This window comes from Rhizophagus irregularis, chromosome 14 (assembly GCF_026210795.1).
Source record: "Rhizophagus irregularis chromosome 14, complete sequence".
Lineage (NCBI taxonomy): Eukaryota > Fungi > Glomeromycota > Glomeromycetes > Glomerales > Glomeraceae > Rhizophagus > Rhizophagus irregularis.
Window position 1 is genome coordinate 3,949,814 of NC_089442.1, and position 19,466 is coordinate 3,969,279.

General features: G+C 28.4%; 5 protein-coding genes across 5 annotated transcripts; all 5 read right to left on the reverse strand.

Moving 5' to 3' along the window:
• Nucleotides 1–642: 642 nt before the first annotated feature.
• OCT59_006564 (uncharacterized protein) lies at nt 643–2,265 on the reverse strand (the record flags this gene model as incomplete). Its single annotated transcript, XM_025327206.1, has 2 exons — nt 643–1,797; nt 1,864–2,265. The coding sequence occupies 2 exons, from the start codon at nt 2,263–2,265 to the stop codon at nt 643–645; spliced, it is 1,557 nt and encodes a 518-aa protein (XP_025172454.1).
• A 4,499-nt stretch (nt 2,266–6,764) lies between these two features.
• Nucleotides 6,765–8,113, reverse strand: OCT59_006565 (uncharacterized protein; the record flags this gene model as incomplete). Its single annotated transcript, XM_025332398.1, has 3 exons — nt 6,765–7,432; nt 7,516–7,850; nt 7,917–8,113. 3 exons carry the CDS (start codon nt 8,111–8,113, stop codon nt 6,765–6,767), a joined length of 1,200 nt encoding a protein of 399 aa, XP_025172455.1.
• Nucleotides 8,114–9,126: 1,013 nt separating this feature from the next.
• On the reverse strand, nt 9,127–10,281 carry OCT59_006566 (uncharacterized protein; the record flags this gene model as incomplete). The annotated part of the gene is made up of 3 exons (XM_025332399.2): nt 9,127–9,668; nt 9,747–10,075; nt 10,154–10,281. 3 exons carry the CDS (start codon nt 10,279–10,281, stop codon nt 9,127–9,129), a joined length of 999 nt encoding a protein of 332 aa, XP_025172456.1.
• Nucleotides 10,282–11,202: 921 nt separating this feature from the next.
• On the reverse strand, nt 11,203–12,764 carry OCT59_006567 (uncharacterized protein). Its single transcript, XM_066141335.1, has 5 exons — nt 12,676–12,764; nt 12,456–12,480; nt 12,291–12,359; nt 11,735–12,218; nt 11,203–11,531 (listed from the first exon to the last, which is right to left on the reverse strand). The coding sequence occupies exons 1-5, from the start codon at nt 12,708–12,710 to the stop codon at nt 11,290–11,292; spliced, it is 855 nt and encodes a 284-aa protein (XP_065998132.1). The 5' UTR covers nt 12,711–12,764; the 3' UTR covers nt 11,203–11,289.
• Nucleotides 12,765–12,996: 232 nt separating this feature from the next.
• Nucleotides 12,997–18,626, reverse strand: OCT59_006568 (uncharacterized protein; the record flags this gene model as incomplete). Its single annotated transcript, XM_066141336.1, has 4 exons — nt 12,997–15,523; nt 15,615–17,275; nt 17,354–17,852; nt 17,973–18,626. 4 exons carry the CDS (start codon nt 18,624–18,626, stop codon nt 13,424–13,426), a joined length of 4,914 nt encoding a protein of 1,637 aa, XP_065998133.1. The 3' UTR covers nt 12,997–13,423.
• Nucleotides 18,627–19,466: the final 840 nt, after the last annotated feature.

Here is a 19,466-nt window from a genome sequence, read left to right on the forward strand (position 1 = left end):
TTATTTTGATAAAAATTGGATTAAAATAGAATGCAAAATTAGTTGTCCAAAATTAAAATTGCTTGAGAAAAATTAATTGTCTCCAAGCTTAAAATTACCAGATATTTTACTTACTTATTTTAGAACGTCTAGAAGGACAAATCACTAGGTATGTTGGATATATGATGTTCAGAAGGCGTGTAGCTTATAAGTATACTATCATGTGGAGTGATCTAAATTTTTAATCTTACTGAGGGTTGGTAAATTCAAATAATTCTAACAATTTAGATTTTGAAGATAATGATTTAGGTTTGTTTGCGTTCTGAATGTAATTAACCAAATACACATTGGCCAAATATGAAAGCATATAACTTATTATAAATATGAATTATCGGAAATCATTTTATAATCGACTTAAAAAATACAGTTTTTAAAGAAATAGAAATGTGTGAAGAAAAAAAAAATTGTTGAAAAATTATAATTGCCCAATATCATTTATAAGAACTTTTGAATGTAAAAAATTAGTTCCTGAATCATAGCTACAGAGAATGAAGCTTAGTGGCGCAGCAATTTATAACTAATTATTCTACTCTCGCGTAATATCTCTTAAACCTATATATAAAAGCTTATAAATAAAGCAAATGAATGACTTTTACATATACTTTAAAGTTCATTAGCGATTCTCATCATTTCTCTCCATTCGCCTTTTGTAAATGTTGGACTTTCTACTACATGTGGTATACCTTCACTAATTCGTTCTTTAGGCAATTCACTATCCAAATCCACACTACTTAAAGTTTCTTCTTTCAAACCCAATTCTTCCTTTCTTCTTTCCAACTCAGTACCTCTCAATAACATTAAAGGCCAAGCAACAACTTTTTCAGCACCTAAAGTTTTAGCGAATTCAATACTTTCTTTAAAACTCTCAACAGTCTGATGTGGTAATCCATAGATCAAAGAAATTTCAAATTTAATATTATTTTTTCTTAATAATGATGAATTTTCTTTAACAGAATTTAAATTATTCATTCGTTGAATAACTAATGATTCTTTTTTAATAATACTTTGTACTCCAAATTCTAATTGAATATTTGCATTTAATTCATTAACTAGCACTGAACATTTTTCAATAAATTGTGGTTTGATCATTTCAAAACGAGTTTGTAATGATAGTTTTCCTTTATATTTATATTTTATTAAATTATCTAACGTTGATAAATAATTTGGACCGGAATTAAACGTGGGATCGAGAACTGCTATGTCGTTTACCGGTGAAGAAGTTATTTCTTGGATTTCAGAAAGAGTTCGTGGCGGGGAAAGTGCTTGTCTATTTGTATAAGTATCACGATGTTGACAAAATGTGCATTTGAATGGACATCCACGTTGTGTTTCCCATCTAATAAATGATCGATTACTTAAGGGAATAATGGGTGAATTCACCAATTTGCTTTGAGAAACATTATTATCTAAACTAGAAGCGTTCTCTAAAGTTTCAACGGGTAAGAAAGGAGAAGGAAGAGATTCCATATCTACGGCGGCTTGTATTCCCAAATCAGGATGTCCTCGTTGATGTAATCCTTTAATTTTATGCAAAAGCATAGTCGGATTTGAAATATTTGATGATGTAGTGGATATAGGTCGTAAAAAACATTGTTGATGTGTTGCGAATTGGTATGATGAGGTCATATTGCCCGAACTTGTGACGTGAGTTGAAAGTGTTTCTACAACCTTAGAAACCGCTTTTTCGGCATATCCACGAATAAACAAGTCAGCGTCTGGATAATGACCTTCTAATGTATTAATTGGCGCATAGGATATCTATCGTGCATAAAAAAAGATTAATAATTTACATAAAAATAAAAATTAGTTAATATTATTTCTTACCTGAGGACCTCCTAATAAAATTAACGGTTTACGAAGATAATCAATCATAATTCGTCCTTCTCCTCTTCCTTTTCCAGAAAATCCAATCGATATGTAATCTCTCTCTTTAATTCTCTTTCTAAGTTTTTTTAAGATTAATTGAGTATGTAATTCATTCCAAATATATACACCAAAAGCAATTAAATCCGGTTCATCGTATATTAAATTCTTTACAACATTCTCACTAAATTCTTCTACGTCCGGACAATATTTAACAGAATATCGATGATCATTTAAAAATGTTAGTTGATTCGAATTATATTTCTGTAAAGTGGCAAGTATAGATGCGTGTCCTAAATTTGTTAATGGATCTTTTGGACGTATCCAATCCAATGACACTAATGCTAATCTTATTTTTCGCATTATTAGAAAACTTAATTTTAACTTAATTTTAAAAGAGTTTTATGATATGAGTGTAGTTTAAATTATTTAATTAGATTAGATGTTTTGAATGGCGTTAAATGTTTGTGTTTTCGTGTTACTTTTAAGTTACCTCTTGAACATTCGGTGCAGGAATTCACGTGGAATTGGGAATTAAAAATTTTCGGTAACATGACTTGACTTTATTTATCTCTTTATTTCGTTAATTTGCTTATCATCTGAAATATCATCTGAAATCTAAAGTTGAATTGGTCCTTATTTGTCGCGATTGTGTGTCAATTTACACGCTAATTTCACGTGCAGGGATAATTTCATAATAAATCTTCAAATAATTCCACACAATTTTCACACAATTTCCTTCCGCGCCTATTAATTAACTAATAATCTGGGCACAATTAAAACGCAATTCCCATAATATGCATAATATGCGGGCTGCGGCATTTACTATTTAGTAACGGGAGAAATCATTCTGTAGCTTATCCTAATAAAAGTTAGGTGAAATTATCACATGTAATATGCAAAATCGTGACACCGCCACAAAAACATCAATATGTATATATATATTCGTCCCTGTTCACGTGTCATAGCTTAACTTCTGCGTGGGACAGGAAAGTCACGTTATCGAAAATTTTGATAAATATCACGTTTCTTATCATTTGCGTTTCTGTAAATATTTCTCTCCTGTTTTTCTTACGCAATACACTCGATTTTTAACTAACCGACGATTCTTCAGATTTAATATACCCAAGTTTTTCTGATCTTTTAGCATATGCATACCAAGTTTACCAACATAAAATTTCTAGTTGTTTTTTTTGATATAATTGTGTTAAATCTTGTGATGTGGACTTTCCTCAGCGTCATTCATTACTTTTGATGGATTCTTCCAATAGGCACGGATAGTTCTAAATAACCTGAAACCATGCTCGCGGATGATACTTGGAGACGATTGGCTTATTGTCTTTATGATCGTCTCTTTATGATCGAGCTTGTGTATTATTATTTGTAAAGAATCATCATCATCATATCGTTTGTGAAGTCGTTGCTAATATAACTTACCGTGTAATGGGTTCAGCCTCTTATCCGGCAAGTTCCTTTCTGTAAGTGTTCGTTGCCCATGAGCGCCATCTCTCGCCAATCCTAGTGAATTCATGATAGTTTCCGGAGGAAAGCGCAGATTTTCCTTTTCATTGGGTATGGGAAATAAGAGCACGAAAGAGGCTAAAGCAAATAGAAATAGTCCGAAATTTATTGGTCGAAGTAATGAGAATCCCGAAATTTAAACAAATTAAGACATACTCTCTTGTTTTTATCTCTTTTCTACTAATTTCATTAACCACCATATTCGGTTTTGGATTAGAATGGTAAAAAATATCTTGGCAACAATCCGTCACTAACCTGATACACTAGATCTCAGATCTTCATTATTATAATATAATGATAATTTGTCGACTACAAATTAAGATTTATCCCTAGATTATCCTGCATCAATGTGAGCACGCGTTCATACGATCAAAATATGATCAATGAATGCTTCATTGACTCCTCAATTACCCAATTACCCACATATAAAAATATCTGGCAGAACTAAACTGTTAGAGCATTAAATACCCTAAGCTTTATTTAAATGGTCAATAAAAAAATAAATTACATAGTTCAAGGTCTAAGCCCGAGATACATAGTTATGCTTCTATACTAAATATGTTTTTTAAAAAATTTTGTCCACGCTTCTTGATTGCGCTAACGGGCATACTATCCCTTAATAAAACAGCGGTCTCCTCTTCATGCCTTACGCAATTCGGTTGAGTCCTTAAGTAGCGAGATGCAGTATTTGGTCTCACTTTGTGTCTCAAATACGAATTCCAGTCTATGATATTTTCACAATAATTGAGTTAATAATTTTTGAATTGGCATGAGAAACAAAACATCACATCTAAAATATTCTTTCACTATTGTGACAATACTAAATAGTCCAAATCGACATATCTATCAGATAACCAATAATTTAGTATATTACGAGAATAATTTTCGTTATGTTATGAAATAAGAGGCGTTACTTACATCACATAAACTTTTACTTTGTACTAAGTTCAGAACAATCCATTCCCCGGTTTGTTCAATTATTTCTTCAAGGAAGAAATATTGTTTGCTGAAAATTGGTACTTTCGAGAAGACTGACAGCAGTATGTAAGATAGAAGAAATGTACTCGCAACACATAGCCTATTACTGCCTACACCATATTTTTATCCTGCGTAGAATATCGTAGGTACTAAACATGGGGCCCGAAACCGAAACCTCCCGAAACCCTTTAGGTTTCGGTATATACCGAAACTTAGTTTCGGGATGGGTGTTTTTTTCCCGAAACTCGAAACCCGAAACTGACCCGAAATTCCCGAAACTTTTATATACCGAAATATAACCGAAACCTATTAATTTACTTAATTAATTTTTATTAAAATAACTAAAATTATAACAATATTGAATTACTATCTGACATTTTATTAAAAAGACTTCTCAATTAAGTCCAAACATTTTTATTTTTATTTTTTATTTTTATGTTATAGATAGACTGTCATACAAGAGATTTAAGACATTACATAATAAAATATGAATACTAATCAAAATATATAATTGTATGAAACTCCCACTTGAGAAGCCGCCCACCTTTTCAGTTATTCCCAAGACGAGAAGGCATGGCCTGCTAGTCCATAACATAGTAAGGGGTAGAAACTATACTAGGGAAGTGATATCTATATTAAAAGAAGAATGAAAATTAATAAAATTAAAAGAAAAACTATATCAGGTGAATTAATGTGAGACAGCCAAAGGCTTGAATGTAAAAAGTAAAGATGGTTATCAAACACGATATATTGAATATCGATCTATTAATTATTTAAATTGCCACGTGATTATCCAATCAACGAGTTTCTGGATATCGGGATTAGTTTCGAGATAACTGAAATTAGTTTCGGGTTTCGGGATTTATTTAGGGTTTCGGAACTTGTTTAGGGTTTCGGGTGAGGTTTCGATTCGTATATTCCGAAACCCGAAACTTTCGGAAATCCTCTCAGAGGTTTCGGGCCCCATGTTTAGTAGGTACAGACTACAGAGCTTAAATTTCGAAGAACTTTTTACCAGTCTATGTGAGAGTCTGGTACAGAAAAAAAATCAAAAAATTCAGTGTACGCACAGTGAAAAACAATCATTAAAAAAAATTAGTGTTACGTTCCTTTTTGGACACATTCAAAAATTATGTTGTAAACTGAATGATCATGTGAAAATTAATTCATAATCTGGGAAATGCCATTTGCCGGTCACATTTAATAAATGTTACACAGTAAAAGAAGTGAAATTAAATTAAATTAGCAATATTCGAATAAAAAATTAAATAATAATAATAACACATAACTGGGGCTCTTTAAGAAATTTAAGGAATTGAAAATTAAGTTTAGATCCTCAATCATATAAAAATCCTTGCCTGATAACGATCAAAATCCAAAGTGAAAACGTAAAATTATTAATACAAATGATTTTGACCGCCTGGTCACACTCGACGTCAAAATTTTTGCATCTTTTCATTACTCTTCATTGTAATTGCCATGAAACAATTGAAACATCTTCTACCAAGATTCATTAATTTGTAAGACTTACACTGAGAATTCCAAGCAAATACGGGATTTCATCATATAATAAGTTTTTTAATGTGATTATCAATACTCGACTACAAATATATATAGTTTATTTATATTTTCTCCTAACATAAAATTAATCGATATTTCCCCTAGGAAGAGTTTTCTCGTTATATTAATACAGTATACTATAAACACTCAGATTAACCGATATATGAAGTGGTATATTGTAACTTCATTTATCATTTGTTTAGTATTTCATCATTCTACGACGTAATACCTGTAAATATTAAATACGTGTTTTCTACAAAATTCTTTCAATAATCATAATAAGATCTTTATGAATAGATACATTTACTAATATAATAAAAGTAATTAATTTAAAGAATTCATCTAAAGACATGCTTCAAATTACGGCCGTTTCAACATTGATAAAATTGACATAACAAATCATATCTGATATGGTTTATTAGCTTTTAACATAGTTTGGCCAAAATAATTTAAATCATATCCTTGCATTAACGAAAATGATTTATATTCAATTCATTAATAAGAACATTATTTCACTTTTTTAGATTTAAATGTTGATTGAAGAGTACCTGTTGATAAGGTATTTTGGTAAATTAGTTGAATCATACCGATTCCGGATAATAACTTTCATATTGAAAAAAAAGTGGAGAGGAAATATCAAAAAAAAAAAATTTAGAACGGAAATTTTTTAAAAATACGAAATATACTAAAAAAAAATATGATTTAATACACATGTACATATAAATAGTAAAAGTTTTTATAATACTAATAAAAAATAAGATGGTTTTACTCAATAATTAATTCAGCAAATATGCAATTATTTTCTACACAAGGAAAACATTATAAAAATACATGCAAATCATCGTTCCCATTATTGCAGCAGGTAATGGTATTTGTGTATTCATTATTATACTGGACAAGTAATGTATCATAGGATTTCCATCTGATGGTAGTGGAAGTTCATTTAATTTTTCTTGAAATTCAGATCTGCGATCTTCCAAAAACGAACGTACTTTAGGCAATGACCGTTTATGTGCTTTTCTTTGTAAATAACTTAATTTCATCGTTAGATTTTGTAACCCGAATCGATCAAATGGCACATCTTCCCAGATTATATGTTGTTTAAGTTTTCTGATTGTTTCTTTTTCCAACTCTTCTGGATCTTCATGAATCTCCGAAACACTAGAAAGATTTCTTATAACATAACTACCATTTACAAGTTGATGTTCACCTTGACCTTTTACAAGAGTAGCAAGTTCAAGGTGTTTTTCGTCATCACATGGATAATCGACGATACGGTCCATCTTTGTCAGGACGCCTACAGTACGTTGACCGTCCGGATCTGCTTCACGCGCAAGACGATACGCGCATTGTGTAGCAATATCAGAAGTCGCTTGAAATACTGGGACCAAGATTGTCGTTTCTTTTTTAATATATTCTTTTACCAAGGATAAAACAAAAACTTCGTTATCTTCATCGCTCCTTGTCACTCCTAAATGAGACGTAAGAAAAAGTTAAATAATGGAATAATAAAAAGTTTTTAATCATATTTCACACTCTCCCTCAATTATTTACCTGGTAAGTCGACCATCGATAAATTATATGTCTGACCTGGACCACTGATTGTAACACATACAGCATTTTTTGTATAAGCTAACTCATCAGAATCAGGTAATCGTGTATTTTCAATATCTGTAATACTTGGATTCTGCACATAACGTTGAGCATCACGCAATTTTAGTTCGATATCTTCCTCATCTAAATCTGTTATAATAGCAAAGTCGACCTCTCTCGGAGTTACCGGTTTACGATTTTTATCTTCTATGTAACGTAAAGAGATTTTATGTAACGGCTCTTCTCTTTGTAACATACGAATTTTGAAAGGTGCAACTGTACTTTTTGTGGATTCCCTATTATGAAGAATTTTTTTTTTAAAAAAATGAAATAAAATAAATTATAGTTTTTTTTTTCTTTACCTTGGCAATGATAAACCACCAGTTAACCGTTGTAAAACGGAACTTTTGCCACTTGATTGATCACCAAAAACAACAATTGTTGGAGCATTTTCTTCGAATCCATGATAAAATGTTTCGAGTTTCTTTATTTCGCAGAAAATATCGATATATTCTCTTGTTTTAGGAGTTTTTGTTAATGGAGAGTTTAGTTGAACCATTTCAATTAAATTTTATTAAATTATCTATATTAAAGAAGAAAAAATTCAGTTGTATTTTTGAGCGATGAATTTATGGATGATTGGAAAATTTGACTTATCCCTAATACGGGGTTTATTAAAGATTATTTCGATTATTGAATGAAATTACATTTATGTTCATAATTATACTTTAAAAATGTTTATATACGCGTTCTTTTTCAATCTCTTGTTTCCGTAATGAGTAAGTCTATTTCATAAGTTTCAAAACTGTTATTAAATGAACAGTTAGTGATTTACAAAATTTGGTTTAGACTATCTAAAGCGAGAGATTATTAGTAATAAATTATACTGAACTTATGGATAAAATAATTTTTCAACGAATTTTATTTAAAGTAGACTAAAGAAACGATCAATAACTCATATGATGATAATGGTTAAACAATTATTTTTGTATTCATTGAATTCATTGATAATAATATTAGGCATTGGAATATTATCATGATTCATGAATTATTTTTAATAAATTTATTAAATGATCTTTTAATGAACATCTTTTTTACTAATGAAGTTGATAATGCGGAAATATGATATTTGAATTGCAAGTACTTGAAATTAATTAATTTTAATTAAGGGCGTCTGCGTCTCCCAAATAATAAAATGAGGTAAATTCATGGGAACTCTATATGATTAAAGTTTGAATAGGGCGAATGATGCATCGAGCACTAACCTTGAATTAATTGTTTTTATTAATGATATGCATTATGACCGTTATAATATTCTTAAAATATGAGAAATTTATAATTCGTAATAAGTGATTTTTATGAACGAGGCCACAACTTTAATGAGATTACTACCGTGTCGACGTAAATTCTATAATTACTGATTAACTAAATTTTCAACAGAAAAATAATTTTAAAACCTAGTGATAAAATGTGGAGCTTACATTTGTTTTTTAGACATAACAGTTGGCATAAATACATAAAACAAATGATAATAAAAAATTATCTGTGCTTCAAATTGTAATATGCCCCGAATCAAAATAATAAATATACAAGGGAAGTTTCATTGCTTTCATAAGAAACCGGTAATTTAGGCTGATTGTCAATTTGGGACAAACCACAACAAGTTCGTACTCGTTCATATAATTTTATTGTCAGATTATGTAAACCATATCGATCAGATGGTACATCCCTCCAAATACTAATTTGTTTAAGAGCTTTAATTGTCTCTTTTTCCAACTCATCTGGATCCTCCCGAATTTCTGAATTGGTAGGATTTCTTATAACGTAAGTACCATTTACAAGTTTGTGCTCCCCTTGACCTTTTACAAGAGTAGCAAGTTCAAGATGTATTTCGTCATCATTTGGAAAATCGACAATACGATCCATTTTCGTTAAGACGCCCACTGTACGTTGACCGGTAGGATCTGCTTCACGCGCAAGACGATATGCGCATTGTATAGCTATATCAGAAGTTGCTTGAAATATTGGAACCAAAATTGCCGATTCTTTTTTAATATATTCTTTTACCAAAGATAATACGAATTGTTCGTGGCTTTCATCGTTTCTTACAACTCCTACATGTAGTTTTAATGAGGCATAAAAAACGTATTAAATTTTTGAATTTCATTCCACCATTTACTTTTTCTATTTACCTGGCAATTCGACCATGGATAAATTGTACATCTGGTCTGGACCACTAATTGTAACACATACTGAATTTTTTGTAAAATATAATTCATCAATATCAGGTGGCAATCGTGTATGTTTAGCATCTTTAATACTCGGATTTCGTACATAACGTTGAGCTTCATGCAATTTTTCTTCAATTTCTTCCTCATTTAATTCCGTTATAATAGCAAACGTGATTTCCCATGGAGATATCGGTTGATGATTTTTGTCTTCTATGTAACGTAAAGAGATTTTACGTAACGGCTCTTCAGCTTGTAACAAACGAATTTCAACTATACTAAGTGTGCGTAACCTTTTTATATTGATTGTATAAGGAATAAATTTTTTATTTGTAAAAAAATAAATAAATAAATAAATATTTTTTTCTTACCCTGTCAATAGTAAACCGCCAGTTAAACGTTTTAAAACAGAACTTTTACCACTAAAAAGATCACCAAACAAAACAATGGTTGGATCTTCTGGTATTTCTGCTAGTGAAGATTTTTGTTGTTGAGCCATTTACTTAATTTTTCTTTGAAAAATTTAGTTAAAAAAAAAATAATAATAATTTGATATATAAAGTAATTTTTGTTTTAAAGGAAGTTCAAATATATTTTACAATGAAATTTTTTTTTTATTGCAAACTATGAAATTTTCTTTGTTTCTATAATGAGTAAGTTTAATACGAATTTGGAAAACTATTAAAAAACAAAATGTATTTTTAATAATTATGATTAAAAATCTAACTTTTTAAATAGCAATCAATCAAATTTTGTTTTGATTGATGCTAATTAAAAAGTAAAATAAAATCATAATCACATGTTTAACAATATATATAAAATTTATAAAATTTAATTTAATATTACATAATATTTACAACACGTAAATGTGATATTATATCAGGTATCCTCAAATTTAACTTTTGTGAGATTTCCGGTTATCACGCCAAATCACATCAAGGAGACAAGGACGCTAACTCCGATGCGTGTGTATATGAATTTGCAAATAGATTTGATTTGGTTATAATGAAATATTAGGTAAATCTACTGATAATTTACAAAAAAAAAAATAATTCATTGCTTTTTTTCTCAGGTGTAAAATAATTATAAATAATGTATAATGAGTAATTCTAATTGTAATATAAAAACTTGAAGGCCTTACGCTCTTTTTTGAATAATTTAATTGGATGATTGGATGATTATTACCTTTCTATTCTAATAGTAAAGTCTTTCGAACAATTAAAAGTCCTGCTCAATTTAATTCATCATCATCATCATATTCACGTTAACAAATAAAAAATTAGGATATTTGATTGTGTTATCAATAAGTTCGATAAGATATTTACCAAAGAATTTTTTTTACTATAGGAAACAAATCTTTGTCCAAACCATAGAAGTAATATTTGTTGTGGCAACATAAAATTTGATTTTTTTTTTTTTTTGTCGAGATATTTTTATTGAGTTTTTAGATGAAATTGCACAAAATTGAATCATACTGAGTGACCATAATAATGTCAAAAAAATGTTCTCATTTTTTCTTATTAACAATATGATCTAAAATCATCATTACCACCTTTTCAACATTCTTTGATATCATTGTAGGATGATCAGATTCTAATATAGTTAAATCATCTATTTTAATAGAATCTGAATTTAAATTTTCTATCTTTTCATTCCCTTTTTCTAATTTATCAAGTATATGTTTATTAGCTTTAGCATAATTTGGCCAAACTATATCATCAAAATAATTTGGTGGATCAACCCAAAATCCTATTATAATATATAAAATATTAGAATATTAGTAAAAAAATTAAAAGTAAAAAATTAAAAGTAAAAAAGTAAAAGAAAAAAACCAATGTTAAAATAAACATCTAAAAAAAACATGTAAAAAACATGTAAAAAACATATAAAAGCGTATAAAAAACATATAAAAAACATATAAAAAACATGGTTAAATATTTTTACACATTTACCTTCTATAGTAACGTAAACAGATCTATTTTCTCTCCTAGTTTTTAAAGTATCATAACTAGCATTAACGAATAATTTAGTATCTAATTCATTAATAACATCTTGATCAACATATAATAAGAATCCATCTACTAATAAAATATTCCATTCATCATCATCATTATTATTATTATGATGATTATGATGATTATGATTATTATGATTATGATTATCATCATTATTATCATTATTATCATTATCATCATCTTTTTTTTCTTTTAATAAATTTTTTACTTTTTTAGATAATTCTTCAGCCAAATCATTTAATTCAATCGTTTCAATATCTTTACGTTCATTCTTACTTTCTTTAGATTGAAATGTTGATGGTAAAGTACCAGTTGTACGTAATTGATGAAGTACTTTGGTAAATTCATTAAAATCTACTGCTTCAGGACAATCCCAATTGTTTAATTTTGTTACTGGATCAATTGGAATTTCTTTTTCAGGCTTTTAAAAAGAAAATAATTGTTAGTTTTATAATATGTTAGGGGATATTATAAAAGTTGATTTTCTTTTTACCTTGAAAAAATCATCTTGATAAACTGTTTGTATATTTGGAAAGATTTTTTCTAACCATCTAACCAATGTCTATTAAATAAAAAAAAAGTGTTATTAAATCAACTCAAAAAAAAAACAAATAAATAAATAATAATTTAATTTAATTTAATTTAATAATTTACGTACAGTTTTACCTGAACATGATGCTCCACTATCAAAAAAGAGAAAAAATACGCATATATATAAATTATAATTATAAAAATATTAATATATATTGATCGATAATAATTTAACATATAAAACATATATTATTCAATATCGATATATCGATAATAATATTATCGATAATAATTAACATAATTAACATATATTAAAAACATATCAAAACATATAGAAATCTTTTTACCTAATCCCTACTGTAACAACTTTTCTATTTGTCATTTTTTTTTTTTTTTACGTAAATATTTAAATATACGACGTAAATAAATGTAAATCAAAAATGAAAAGGAGAAAAAAAAAGAATTTTTTTTTTCGGTTCAATTACTCAATTTAAAATAAAAAAAAATTTCGAATAAAATTTGTTTGGAAATGGATCACCTAATATGGAATAACCTTGACGGGATTCAGTTAATATATTTAAACCTTCAAAAGAAATAAAAGACGTCCCCCCTGCATGCACATAAGATTTAAATAGCATAATTAACATTTTTCAACAATTTTTTTTTTTTTAATTTAATTGATAGATATGCTTTTATTAAAATAATAAAGTGTATATGTACAATTTATATAACAACGATAAAAAAAATAAAAAAATAATGATATAATATGATGTAACTAATAAAAAAAATATAATGTCGTGATAAATAAAAATCGAAAAATGAAAATTTTGAAAAAAAAAAGCGCTAATTAGTTGTAAAATGAAAAAAAAAAATTTTTTTTTTCCGAAGTGTTTTAAAAAGTTCGTAATTTTTTTAAAAAAAAGTTTTTTAAAGATAAATAATGAAATTTTTTTCCGCCGTGAAATAGAAACCAAAAGATTGTATCGAAATATCAAAAATAGAAAAATAAAAAAATAAAATACAAAAAAATATATATATATATAAAAATAAATGAAATATACAATAATATCGATAATATCGATATTATCATTTTTTTTATAAGAAAGTAAAGTTATATAAATACATGCAGATAAACATTCCTATTATTGCAACAGGTAACGGTACTTGTGTTTTTAATATTATACTAGTCATATTCTTTTTATCAGAACCTTTGAGTAAAGGAAAACTTTTTCCAGATGATGATGATGATGAATTAGGACTTCCACGTTGTGAGGTAGCAACTTTTTCTAACATTAATGGTCTAAGATCCATACTGCCTCTTCTATTTTGTATTGGCATATCAAATTCTCTTGCCAAACGTCCCGCTGTTTCTTCACGTAATACATTATAATGATGCCCTGATATTGGACGATGAAAAGTTATTTCACCTTGATAATGTTCCCAGCCGAAATTTGATTCATGGAATGATGGATGATCAAGTAATAATTTACTTGTCTTTCCTGCATAATCTTTTGCTCTCCAATAATGTATTGGAAATTGTTGTACTGATTCATTAGTTGTATGATCGGAAGTATAAGAATACATTGAAGCGATTAATTTTCCAATTTGTCTTTTAAATGCTTCAATTTTTGAAGGGTCCTCATTTTCGGCACGAACCATCCATTGAGAATCAGCATCATTTAATAATTGTTCAATATCATCTTTCCATATTATATGTGGTTCTTCATCGTTAGTTAGATTACGAACACTTTTTTGAAGTGGAGCAGGAGCATCAATTAGATAAAGACCACCAACTTTAACTCCATTTTGTTGTAATAATTTTGTCATTTCCCATGCAACTAATCCACCATAAGAATATCCACATAAATAATAAGGTTGAGTTTGTTGATGTAATAGGATAGCTTTTACATATCTTTTAGCAATAACTTTAATATCATCATCAACATCACTTGGAGCTTGAATTCCATATACAGGTCTGTTGATTCCAAGATTCTTGGCAAGGAGGACATAACTTGCAACATTACCCAATAAAGGATGTATACAATAAAGTGGTGAATTATGTTTATTAACAACATTCTTTGGAGCTAAAGGTATTATTATTGGATCTTCTTTTCCATCATCTTCGAATATTAAATCATTTTCTTGAGTAGTAGTGACGTGAGATTTTCTTGATTTCTTTTTATTGGTACGTGTTTCTTCAACGAGTAATTTATGAACATGATTACTTAAATCTGCAATGGTATGAACATCATATAATAATGCGGGAGCTACTTCAATACCAAAACTTTGTTTCATTGAAGCGGTCAACTGCACAGCAGCTAATGAATCAAAGCCATAATCAGTGATAAGATTTGCATTAATGTTTAATTCATTCTTTGGGATTTTTGAGGCTAATTTGGAAATCATATGTACATGACTAGTAATATTTTCTTGAATGTCTTCCAATGATATAGTAGGATTCTCATCTTCTCCCTCATCATATACTTCAGAATTTAATGTTGATAATTGTTTTAATATGTGACCGGCTAAATCAGATATTGTAGGTAAGTCTAATAAAAGAGCAGGGGCTATTTCAATACCAAATTCATCTTTAAGACAGGCTGTTAATTGAACGGCAGCTAATGAATCAAAACCGTAAGTTGTAATTAAATTTACTTTAAAATCAATTTGATCAATTGATAATTTGGAGGCTAATTTAGAGACTTTATGTACGTTAACGGCAATTTTTTGTTGAATTGTTTCTAAGGTCATTAAAGGTTTCTTTTTAGGTTTCTTTTCTTTAATATCGACTACATTCATGGGATCTTGTACAATTTCTCCTACACTGGTTATAATCTTTTTATCCATTGAACCATTAAGTAATAAATCTTTTGCTTTTGCACGTTGAAGTTTTCCACTTGTTGTTTTTGGTATACTATGTTGTTTTAATATAACAATACGTTGACATGAAAGACCATGATTTCCTGGTACAACTCTTGCGATACAATCACAAATTTCTTGTAAAAGTTCTTGTTTAATATCTTTTTGTTGACGAATTTCTACGAGGACAATAAGTGAATCTGTACCATTTTCAACATCAGTATGATTTATTGCGCAAATACATCCAGGTCGAATTGCATTATGAGATTCTTGAACTGTTAGTTCAATATCTTGAGGATAATGATTTTTCCCATTTATAATAATAACATCTTTTTGCTAATAATAATAAAAAAAAAAATTCGATTAATAAAAAAAAATATATAATATAATTTTTATACACATTAAAAAAAATTATATATATACTTACACGTCCTGTGATGAATAATTCACCATTATATAAGAATCCAAGATCACCGGTTCTTAGGAAACTACCATTATCAGTTATCCAATTACCATGATCATCATTATCCAATTTTGCTCTAAATGTTTCTTCACTATTTTTTTCTTTACCATAATAACCTTTACCTACACTTGGACTTGATACCCAAACTTCACCAATAGTATTTGGAGAACAAAGTTTTTTAGTTTCTTGATCTACAACTCTAACTTCAACTTGCATCATTAAATTTGGTACACCAGTTGAAACTATATTATTTGCAGGAGAATTATCATTATTACTATTAGTTAATGTATTATTTCGTACTTTAACACGACCTTCACGAAGTGGGATAGGATCAATATCAATAACTGTTGGTATATCATGAAGATTTCTAAATCCTACAGAATAAGCACAATGTTCTGCTAAACCATAAAGACATTTAAACATTGAAAGTTTAAATCCTGCAGGACCGAATTTTTTAGCAAAAGATTTTAAAGTTGACCAACGTACAGGTTCAGCACCATTAAAAGCACCTCTTATAGAATTCAAATTCAAATTTTTTATACTATTATTATCACATTTTCTTGCAGCTAATTCATAAGCAAAATTTGGTGCAGCAGTAAATGTAGCTTGATAATTTGTTATCATTTGTAACCAACTTTCAGGTTTTTGTAAAAATGTTAAAGGTGACATAACAACAGATTTACAACCTCCACGTATTGTATTTAAGAAACCTCCAATTAAACCTAAATCATGAAATTGTGGTACCCAAAAAGCTATAGTATCATCAGGTCCAAGATCTATTTCAGTTTGCATAAGGTCAACGTTATGTAATAAATTTTTATGAGTTAACATAACACCTTTAGGATCACCAGTACTTCCGGAAGAAAATTGTAAAACTGCAACATTATCACTATCAATTTCATCAATTAATTTTTCATCGAATAGATCATGTGATGAAATAATATTTTCCCCTTCTACCCAAATTAAATCTTCAGGCCATTCAATTTTTTTTCCAAAACCGAAATAACTTTTAGCAGCATATAATTTTGTGTAGAGCATATAATTTTTATCGGAAAATACTAATTTAGCACCAGTTGTTTGTGCCAAATATTTAAATCTTGCAATATCTTTATCAGCTGTAGCAAGATTTGGTGGAGCTATAGGAACAGCAATAATTCCTGCCAACATACATCCAAATAATATAGGTAAAAATTTAAGACCTGGAGCATAACAGAGTAAAATAGGATCACCAACTTTATGACCTGCGTTATTTCTTAAATAATAAGCAACACATCTTGCTTGTTTATATAATTCAGAATAAGTAATTTTTGCTTCTTCACGTAAATTAACATCTACCCAAGTGAAGGCTACTTTATCAGGATATCTTTTTGCTGCTAATCGTAAAAGCATACCCCAATTAAGATTTGAAGCGGGTTTAATATCAATATGAGGTAGAACAGGTAAATGTAATGATTTTTCATTTTTTCCTGATAAATTAAAGAAACGTCGGACCAAGTCACGTGAGTATGAAATACAATTTTCAGTAAGTTCGAAATCTAACCAGCCTCCAACATAAAAAGTTCCTTGTTCTCCTTGAACATTTTCAACTTTACTATAAAAACCTCTAGCCATGCTTAAAGATGAAACTAAGAAAAAAAAAGCAAGTGAGTTAAAAAAAAATATAAATATAACTAATTAATATTACACAAATTTTATATAATTACCATGAGGGAAAAAATCCCAACGTTGATTATAATGAATTTCTTCTAATTCACCGCCCATAGATATTATATCTTGTTTTAATAATTCAGTAACTTGTTCAGGACCAATATCTTTATTTCCATAAGCGTAAAATATATAAGTTGGAACACCTTCATGAGCACAATAATAGGCAGTCGTGTGACCAACATAACGTTTATCAGAACAATATTTCGGTATTGTTGTCATTCCAACTTTTGTTGATAAATTTTTTACCGTTGCAATAATGGTATAAAAATCAAAAGTAACAACTTGAGAGAAAAGATGGGATTCCAAAGGTGATGGGGTAGTAATGAATTGTTCAGTTTGCCGAGGGTTTGTGGCAATTATTATGTTATCAAAAGCTAATGTTTGTTCAAAATTATTGAGGGCGTTTTTTGTGGTAACGAGGATAGGACCTAAATTTTTTTGTTTTAGGGAACGATCAATGGAAATTACTTTGGAATTGTAAATTACATTGAGGTTCTTTTTAATGGGGGGAATTAACGGAAATTTTAATGGTTAAATAGAGTAAATTAGTAAAAGGTTAAAAAAAAAGTTCAACGTTAAGTAAAAGTTACATAAATTTAAAAAATTTATACATACTTTGGACATTTTTGACCAAAAATCTTGGAAACCGTTTTTAAAATATGAAATGGTGTTTTCGGAATTTTCGATGAATTTGAGGAAATAAGCAGCGGGTATATCATCCTGGATATAACCATAACCAGCACTAGTATAAGCCAAACTCCAAGCATCTTTTAAATAGGACATATTACGATCTTTTAAAAATTGAGTAATAGGAGCATATAATTCACGTTCACTTAATTGACCATGACCAGGACAAGAAATATCCAAAAAAGATTGTTTTTCCTCTAAATAATGACTTATATTTGGAAGTAATTTAGAATAAATTCCAATTTTATTTGTATCATTAACTAATATATTATTATTTTCAATATCTAATGAACGACCAGTAAATGTTTCAAGAGGACAATCAAGTTCAGAAGCGAGAGATTTAACGTTTGTGTAATTATGACCGACCATCAAAGCTCCTACGTCGTAACCTCGATTTTCATGAAAGAAAGTAGCAGATTTTCCTGCTATATGAGAAGAAGATTCTAATAAAGTTAAATTATTATAACCTTCTTTTCTTAAGAAATGAGCGATTGATATGCCAGCGGGACCGGCACCTATTATTCCTATATGGGAATTTTTTGGGATCGGTTGTGATGAATGTGATATCGATGTGTAAGACATATTTTATAATATATATATATATATTTTAAATTGATCGAAAATTCTTTTTTTTTTGTTTGAGAGGGAGAATATTTTTTTTTATTAAAATAAAAATTTTTGATTCTTTTTGTCAGGTTATATTTATACGTTTTAAAAAACCGGAATATTTATAATTTGTACAAGGGATGTGATTTTAGGTTTGGCAAATTCCAAATAATAATGCTTTGGTTATGTTTCGCTGATTTATTTATAATATTATACAAAAGGAGAAAAGTGAAATTTTTTATACAGTATTTTATAATACAAAAAAATTTAATCTTTCCCTGAAAAATTAAATTTTTGTGTAAAATTTGTAACGTTTTCCAAAGATTTCTCGTTAAAAAAAAAAATAAAAATAAGGAGGGTTTTAAAAAAAAACTGTTCGTTTTTTTTTGGTTTAAGAGTAATAATGAATTTTTTTTTTTGAAGATCAGGATGTTTGAGGTCTTTTTATAATGGTTTTACTTCTTTTTCCTTTTTATTAAAAAGTTAATGTAAAATATGGTTCGATTATCAATTATATTATATTAATAATACTATATTTGAAAATATTTCATCTATAGAATGTATTATACTAATTGATATTGTTATATATTGTTTTACTAAAAGAATGACGATTTAACAATTATTACTGGATTTGGTTAAAAAGTGAAACCAAACAATAAATGATTGAGATACGTTTTATATCACAATATCATAATTATCACTATAATTTCTTGATCATATATTATTCTCTTATAAATCACTATGCCTTAATGGAAAAGGTGAAGCGTAAAAAAAATAAAAATAAAAAAAATATACTATTAAAAGTTAATATATGTG

What these genes read in the sequence shown, in the direction of transcription:
- OCT59_006567 (XM_066141335.1), bottom strand. Translation starts at nt 12,710, where the DNA reads ATGACAAATAGAAAAGTTGTTACAGTAGGGATTAG. An exon ending in CATCATGTTCAGGTAAAACT is followed by an intron (nt 12,360 to 12,455) that starts GTACGTAAATTA and finishes TTTATTTAATAG; the next exon opens with ACATTGGTTAGATGGTTAGA. An exon ending in ATCAAGATGATTTTTTCAAG is followed by an intron (nt 12,219 to 12,290) that starts GTAAAAAGAAAA and finishes TCTTTTTAAAAG; the next exon opens with CCTGAAAAAGAAATTCCAAT.